This window comes from Euphorbia lathyris, chromosome 2 (genome assembly GCF_963576675.1).
Source record: "Euphorbia lathyris chromosome 2, ddEupLath1.1, whole genome shotgun sequence".
NCBI lineage: Eukaryota > Viridiplantae > Streptophyta > Magnoliopsida > Malpighiales > Euphorbiaceae > Euphorbia > Euphorbia lathyris.
In genome coordinates, this window is record NC_088911.1 from 126,866,387 (window position 1) to 126,874,583 (window position 8,197).

Below are 8,197 nucleotides of genomic sequence, written 5' to 3' on the forward strand. Positions count from 1 at the left end.
TGTTGATGTTTATTTTTAAATGAAAATAAGTTAATAATATGAGAAATTTATACATTATATATAAGCAACAACAAATAATAAATACAAATATTTGAATAAATTTAGAGTTGTCAAAATTAGTCATAATCTATATAACAATTTATGTAATCCGCAATTAAACGAATATTTAGGGTTGACTCGTTTATATTAGGATCATAAATAGATCGATCCAACTAATTTATATAATTATTGGATAGTCGGGTCAACATGTTTAGCTTATTTAATGATTTATGAAAAACGCAGGACAAACGAGAAAAAACCATAAAAACGGGGTAATGGTAAAAAAAAGTGAAAACAAACAAAAACAACGAAAAATGGATTATTTTGTTTTTTTTTCTGTTTTCATGTATTTCCATTTTGTTCATTTTTTTTTGTTTATCACGTTTTTTTTTTCCATTTTTCTGTTTTTTATTTGTCTTGTGTAAATCTCCAAATTGAAGCTTCACAAAACTCCATTTTTAGTTGTTTATTTTTTTACAAAATCACCCTTAAAAATATATTTTTTTCAGCCTTGTACATTTTAAAGTTTATATTTGACTTACTATTCTATATCTTTTTACATTAATCTACTTATTTATTTAAAAAAATGGTTAAAAGCAACTTATTTTTTTCTTTTTGACATGAACTAGCAGAGAATTATATAAAAATATTATAAATCCTTTATGATTTCAAAAGTTGCTTGGCTTTATTGTTTCTTTAATAATATATTGTTTAATCTCTAATTTTTTGTTATATTTAATAATTTAATCTCTTATAAATTAAAAAATTTAATAATTTATATATTTAAAAGATTAAACTGTTAAATAGAAACTGTGGATTTAATAAATGTCCAGAGCCTGATGCTGTGAATAGTAGCTATAAAGCTGTGTGTACATTAAAAAAAAAAAAAGGGACAGGTGGGTTTGATAAATGATAATATTCAAATAAATATGTCTTTATTTCATTATTCGAATATTATCATTTGGAAAAAAAGACATTCTTTTCATATGATAAGACATATTTTGTGTTCCATTACTCTATTCAATTTATTTGATACCAAAATTAGGTATTACCTCTAAATGTTGGAATTAATTAATTTCATTTCTAATTTGACATCTGTGTGTGTTTCAACCCCTCTCTACTTGTTTTTTACAATATTCAGTTAATTATTTGATGTTGCTAGTAATGGAATAAAAGGGAAAAGGTTAAAAAAAAATTACATGTGGTTTGATTAATTTGTAAATGCAGGTCTTTGATTTATAAATTTGTAAATAGAGATTTAAAGTATGTTTTATTTACAAAATGATGTCAACTTTTAAGGAATGCATTTAAATGTCTCACCTACTGAGGAAGAACCATATACAACACAAGAACATGATATCCTATTTAGTTATAAGGCTTAGTTTTTACTTTAATTGTCACTACATCTCTATCACCCTTAGATTCTTTAAAAACACAAAAGGACGAAGCTCTGGAGAACTTCAGAAACCGAAGGGGAGCATTTGATATCAAATGAATATGTGGAGTTGCGGATGTGCCTCCATCAAGAGAATAAAGGACGCATGTCGCAAGGAGAGCCTTCATAAGTAAGATCTCAATGGATAAACCTCTAGGACACATGTGGACCAACGAGGAAATTTCTAAAATCACTTTGGAATATGTCCTTAATTTTACGCCCAAAATCAGTGGAGACCTACAATGCCACAGCCAATATCCACCATTTAGAGATTGACACGTGTCCACAAGAGAAGCTAGGGCGTGCAATCTAACCGACTACTACCCCTGACACCCTATATATAGAAAACAATATTACATAGCCAAAGTACAGATACAAACTTCCTCTGCGGTTCATACCCAACTACAGTAAAACCTCTATAAATTAATACTCGATAAATTAATAAACTCTTTAAAATAATAATTTCTTCTGGTCCCGACTTGGGCCAGTTCAAAAAATGATCAATTTTAATAAATCAATAAGATAATAATTTTCTGGAACAACCCTTGATAAATACATTGTATTATTACCTCTATAAATTAATAATTTCTCAAATACATATGCGAAATATATATATATATATATATATATACTTAGGATAATTTAGCAAAATATGAATCTATAGTATTTTATTTTATTTTTTTTGAAATTTAAATCTAGTTGAATTTCATCTCTAACCATTCTCAGTGCATTCAAAAGTTCCGGTGTATCCTTGTCAAATTATAACAAAAAATTGTAAGATGATGCTATAATTGCTTCCTTTCTTGTGACTGGTTTCAAAGGTACCAAATCATCATCAGCTCCATCCTCAATTGAATTTTGCATAACGTTCGACACAATTTCTTCTAAACTTTGGACTTGTGAGCATTCATTGTTTTCACCTGGATAATCCAATATTTGATTGACATCCATTGGATTGCGGTAACCAAGCTGACCAATCATTCCCTCAAGTTTATAAATGTTTTTAGTGGTTGCTTCCTCTAAATTCGTTGTGACAGATTCATGAGAAGTTTATTTTTGGTATGGTTTGAAACAACATTCCATATAAATTTATATAGTAATTCATTAACTATGATAGATTGAATATTTTTAACATAAATACAATAAACTTCCAAGTTCAATTAACTTATGTAATGCATATTTAATTTTATTTGTTCATTGATTTTAGACAAAAAATAATAATTTAGTATTTAAATTAATAATTTAAAATTTATTTTTAAAAAAATTTAAAATCACTCTGTAAATTAATAATTATTAATTTATCGATTAATTAATAACTCTCTAAATTAATAAAATTTTATGGTTCCAACATTATTAATTTATAGAGGTTTTACTGTACTTTGTTGTGATCACCTTCCCATATAGCATCATAGTGGGGTCACCAGTCCTTCACCCCTCCTTGATCTCTTTTTCTATCTTATCCCACTAAAGGAATCCCAACTAACATCGGAACACAACACTCAAATATACTCCAAACATAAAAAAAAAATTGGTATATTATGTCCTAATCGTTTTCAATGTGGAGCAATTTTGAATCCAACGAATGTTGTTTAGTACAACCTTTTATTTGATTGGAGTGCAGAAAAGCACTTATCGTCGATGAAGTTTGAGATCAATATAAAAAAAAAAGCCATTGAAGTTCATAGTATTTTATGTAACATAATAATCACGTGACAACTATGTGTGCCAAGTGAACATATAAAAAAAAAAAAAAAACAAACATCTTTATCTGCCACATATGGAAGTTGCAAACGGTTGGAAACAATGAATAGCAGCTTTGAAATCTTTTTTGTCCCAGATACTTAACATAAGGATAAGTAGGGACAAGTTATTTATTATTCTTATGAAGAAATTGAAAAAATGCTCACTAATAAATGAATGGTGGGAAGAGCATAGCATGTTTTGGGTGGAAATGTCGCAGGGGCAATGAATGAAGAAGAGCATCCTTACTTTCTAGTTTCTATTGGTGCCAAAAGGTAACCAATCTTCTTTATCCAAAAAAAAATAGTAAAAATAATAAACAAATAGTAATAATTAAAAATTGTGACAATATTATTTTATGTCATGTCAACTCATTTATTAAATGTGTTGATGTCAAGATTGATTCTTAACAGATCGCATAAAAGTAGATCAACACGATATGTTTACAACCCACCAGCCCATCTGAACACCCCTATCATTAGCCAAGAAGTGCAAAAAGAAAGCGAGGAAGGTAACTAGTATGATAGTATCATTCCCAGGTAATTCTTAATCTGGGATTTTGTAAAATTTGGTACAATGTGGTGTTTGAACAAATAGAAAAGTATATAACTAAATATGATCTTAATGTAATAGTATTTTTCTTTATTCCTTAACAAGCACATCTGTTTATAATTGAAGTGGCAAAAGAACTGGCCTAACTATGAGAGGATTGCCAGTAAATGGAAAACTGATTACAGCTGGGTCAAAAACACAAAATTCATAACCTTGCAAGAGCAGTGAGATTATCATTTAAAAAAAAGAAAAACTTAAATTATACAATCCACCAAAAAGATTAATACATGTGAAATGTAATACAACAAAGATGCTCTGTGTGGAAAGGGATAAAGCAATGATGCTAACATACCTTACAACTCCTCCTACAGTACCCAGGAACTGCTGCTGTTCCTACCATGTACTCTTTGTTATTGCTGCATTCCCCGAGGGCAGCCCACCTTTCGCAACTCTCGTTCAGATCAGTGCAGTTTCCACCAGCATTCAATTTCTTGTCGAATGAGTCCACATGAATCCACTTTGTGGCAGACCATTTCTCGCCTTCAATCACTGGACATCCACCGTGAAGACTGATCGGGTCTGGAACTGCATTTGGATGGAGACTAAAGAACAGGAGGGCATCCCCTTTTCGTGGTTTCACTACGTATTCCGATGCAAGGGTAAGACACCAAAAACATGTCAAACTCAAATGCACCCCACAGAAAGTGATTCACAGAAACAATTGTTTAGTCAGTTGGCTCACCTGCAATTCCCTTCTTCGCGCATTCAGAGAAGTCTTCTTCAATTTGAGTAGCTTTCCGGCGTGGAGCTTCCTGTTTCAAGTTGTTTGTTAAATGAAAAGATGTCTTATTTGGTTTAATTTAGAGGCGGCAATCAAGTGTTAACAATTCCACCCTCACTCCCTAAAATCTGGAAACACCATTTTCAGTTTGATCATTAATTACCTCTTCAAGAAGTCGACCCATATATATATTATAAACCTTCAAAAACTATCAAATCCCAAGTTCGAAATATCCTAATTGCTTCACAAAATTCCATATCTAAGAGGCAATTCTGATACTAGAAAAGATACCATAAGGAGATAAAACCATTGCTTACCCTCCATGAAACAATGAAATTCTAGGAAAACTTTAGCATATGCTACAGACAAAACAATGCTACTACAGACAAAACTTTAGCATATGCTACAGACAAAACTTTAGCAAGGCATTGTAGTAACCTCAGCATTGGGGAACACAGTTTCCCCGCCTTTTCCCACATCACTAAGGTACATGAGCACAGTTGCCATGCGGTGTCCACCACGGGCAATATTAACCTTGTCGACAAAGTAATCGTAGTGGGGATCATATTTCTGGCCATGTTCATATCTCAAAACTTGAATGTCTTCCCCATTTTCTGTAAAAGATGATCAGGAAAAATACACATCAGTGCATATATTATAATACACACAAATGATCTAAAAGTTGACTCTCAGTCAATTATTTTGGGAACCTGAATTTCCAAAAATATTTCCAACGAATTATAGTATGGACATCAAAAAGAATTTCAGGTATCTGAGAACCTTTAGTCTGTGAATTAGGCAAAACAAATAGTTGGTAGAATACACCACTATCAAATCAAGAGTAATTCCATATTTAAGTATTTTTTACGTTTTGTCTCACCATGTCTAAAGCAAAATACCACACTTATAATTACATCAGAAGTTTCTTAAAAATTTCAACCTTAATGAATTTAATGGAACAAACACACCTTCCTCGGTTCTATTTTCTATGCTGTTGTTTTATTTTATAATTTGTTATTACTTTTTGGGGTGGGGGTGAGGGAGAGGAACAATGAAGTATGGACATGTTTCCATGAGTACTATCATTCTAAACGCATGAGGCCTTGCAATTGTAGAAAAGGAAATGTTTCCAGGGGTTATTACACCTTCAATGTCTACGCTACTTTGAAATTTGTGGAGGAACGAAACTTTAACAAGATTCAATAATTAGAGTTAAAGCCAAATATTCAACTTGAGGCTCATTTAGAATTTTTTTCTTCTATGTTGCATATCTTTTTGATAAATGGATTTATTCATTTGCTATCTCAACTTCTAAACTGTACCATTTCTTTTGTTAAACGCATCTGACAACTCAGATACAAAGTAAGCAAAGGGTCTTCATTTATGGATCAAGTTTCACATGGCAATATCAAGATCATTCAAGGCTCATACCTAATTTTGATCATAAAATCCCTATGAAACTGATAATCATAAATTATCTTTCATCATTCATATCCAAATTGTGCATTATTTGAAATTTCAAATCTACCAGGCATAATGATGCAACAATAAACCTTTCAAAAAAAATGATGCAACAATAGAAGGGACAATTTACAATTTTTTTTGCAGAATGTACATAATAATGTTCCATGTCCCCAGGTATGACAATATACAATGTTTTTGTCAATTTCTAATGGCAAAATGGATAGGCTTTTGTCTTTTGATCAAGGCTTCATTAAGTTAAGTAGGGCACCAAAAGGGGAAAAAATAAAGAAAAATGTTTGAGGCATTGATGAGTAAAAGAAAAGGTCTGTATTTGAATTTTATGGCAGTACTGAAACATAGAAGTGACATACAACTTTTAATCACACAGCAATTAAACTAACTTTCAAACCTTTTGGAAGAAAGGTCCATGTTGCAATTTTCTCCTCTACACCTGAAACAATTGGATCCTACAAAAGGGAATACATAGTATATTATGCATGCAACCTTTGATCTTTCGGTCATCAATAGAAAATAAGCTATGACATACTCATCAATATATTGTTTATGCCTTACCCCCTGATCTCCCTTCCACATAATTATCAATAACTCAACAGAATACTGAGATAGAATAAAGCATATTCCAACTACATGAGACCAGGGAGAGAAGCAAGAAACGAAATATAATGATTCACTCCTGCTGATTAAGAAGTGAATTATTTAACTCCTCATACAGAAAACTGAATCACAGACTAATAACAGCTGCAAATCCGTTAACCCTAAAAGCCAATAATACGATTTAGAATACACACAGATACTGACATACACACAAGAAATTATATAATGCTTATAATTGCAAATAGAAAGAATTAGACAAACAAACAAGAAACCTTTGCTTTGGAGATAAACATCCCAGAGCTGGTTCGAACTTCGCTAAGCGTACTCTGGCCACTTAAATTATCCGCTACAGCTGATCTCTTAAGTTCCGATTTAGCCTGAAACATCGAAGAAAATCAATCCAATCGCATCAAGTTAAATTGAATGGAATTAATAAGAACTTTAAACGCACACTGACCAGAGAGATCAAGTGGTCGCATTCCAAGTCCGTAAGAAAACCTTGATAAACAAATGCCCTGCAAATTCTCGAGATTCAATTATCGTTTTCCTGTAACAGAATTTTCTCGGCAACCAAACGGAGGGTAGAAAATTCAATTGAAATAAAAGAACTGGAAAGGAGACGCAAACCTGGGCTTCCATGATACTTGTCTGACTTTGGCAGGGTCAATGATTGAACTAGAAGTAGCTGGGTAAGAGGTAGATTTATGAATGATCAAAGAGATCGAGAGTAGAAAAATGAATTGGAGAGAATTGATCATAGCAGCCATTGCAGCTGGCTACCGAGAGATAAATTCAACAAAAACAATGATAATTTTCAATGGTGACGCGAGTTGCGATCGCGAGTTGTGAATGGTGACTTGCTAACTGCCATTGCCTCAGTTCAATCTCCTGAAGATCTAATAGCTAGTCAACGAACCAAGAACGGCAGCGTTTTTTATGAATTATTGGAAATATAATTTAACACCTGATTTGAAAAGTTTCATTATAATGAAATGAAAAATTTACTTATTTTGAAAAATTAAAATAAGAGATTTCAATTACTTTCTAAAAGAAATTATAAATTATTTGAAAAGTTCAATGACATTTTTTGTGAATAATATATTTCAAACAGTACGTAATATCCAAATCTGTGCTCCTTAATCCTTTAACAAAGAAGCATAATTAATCCTCTTAACTTTATTTGTTTTAAAGATCAAGTCTCTTGATCAATTATTTCTACACATTGAATATTTGATCATTGATTATGTTATAAATATGATATTTATTTAACTTTTTCATCGAGTTTGACAACACGAGCCTTTAACGGTTTGTTGACATGGACATTTTCACTTACAAATAATAAAAAATAACTTTATTGATTAGGGAGAGAAAGTAAAAAGTAAAAAGAAATTACACAAATTGATTTACACTAAGTTTTTTTAAGCTGGAAATTAAGCTTGTAAGAATCTGCTAGAAATAGATTTTGGTATTAGGGGAGAAGATCGATTTGACGATTCTAATGCTGGAACTCGCGAAATGAAAGAGGATAAAATCGAGCTTGGAAGAAATTTCTGTAATTACTTTTTAGGCCT

The 8,197-nt window shown here is 31.4% G+C and overlaps 1 protein-coding gene across 1 annotated transcript; it reads right to left on the minus strand.

The window, feature by feature from the left end:
* Positions 1-3,835: 3,835 nt before the first annotated feature.
* LOC136219878 (probable prolyl 4-hydroxylase 4) lies at positions 3,836-7,551 on the minus strand. Its single transcript, XM_066007453.1, has 7 exons — positions 7,254-7,551; positions 7,084-7,141; positions 6,899-7,003; positions 6,421-6,478; positions 4,986-5,161; positions 4,509-4,578; positions 3,836-4,405 (listed from the first exon to the last, which is right to left on the minus strand). Exons 1-7 carry the CDS (start codon positions 7,391-7,393, stop codon positions 4,110-4,112), a joined length of 903 nt encoding a protein of 300 aa, XP_065863525.1. The 5' UTR covers positions 7,394-7,551; the 3' UTR covers positions 3,836-4,109.
* Between the last annotated feature and the right edge of the window lie 646 nt (positions 7,552-8,197).

Bases quoted from the DNA above. Each gene is read 5' to 3' on its own strand.
- LOC136219878 (XM_066007453.1), bottom strand. From the start codon at position 7,393: ATGGCTGCTATGATCAATTCTCTCCAATTCATTTTTCTACTCTCGATC. The intron at 5,162-6,420 runs GTTTGAAAGTTA...CATCTTTTACAG, and splicing joins ATGGACCTTTCTTCCAAAAG to AAAATGGGGAAGACATTCAA. The intron at 4,406-4,508 runs GTGAGCCAACTG...CGGAATACGTAG, and splicing joins CGCGAAGAAGGGAATTGCAG to TGAAACCACGAAAAGGGGAT.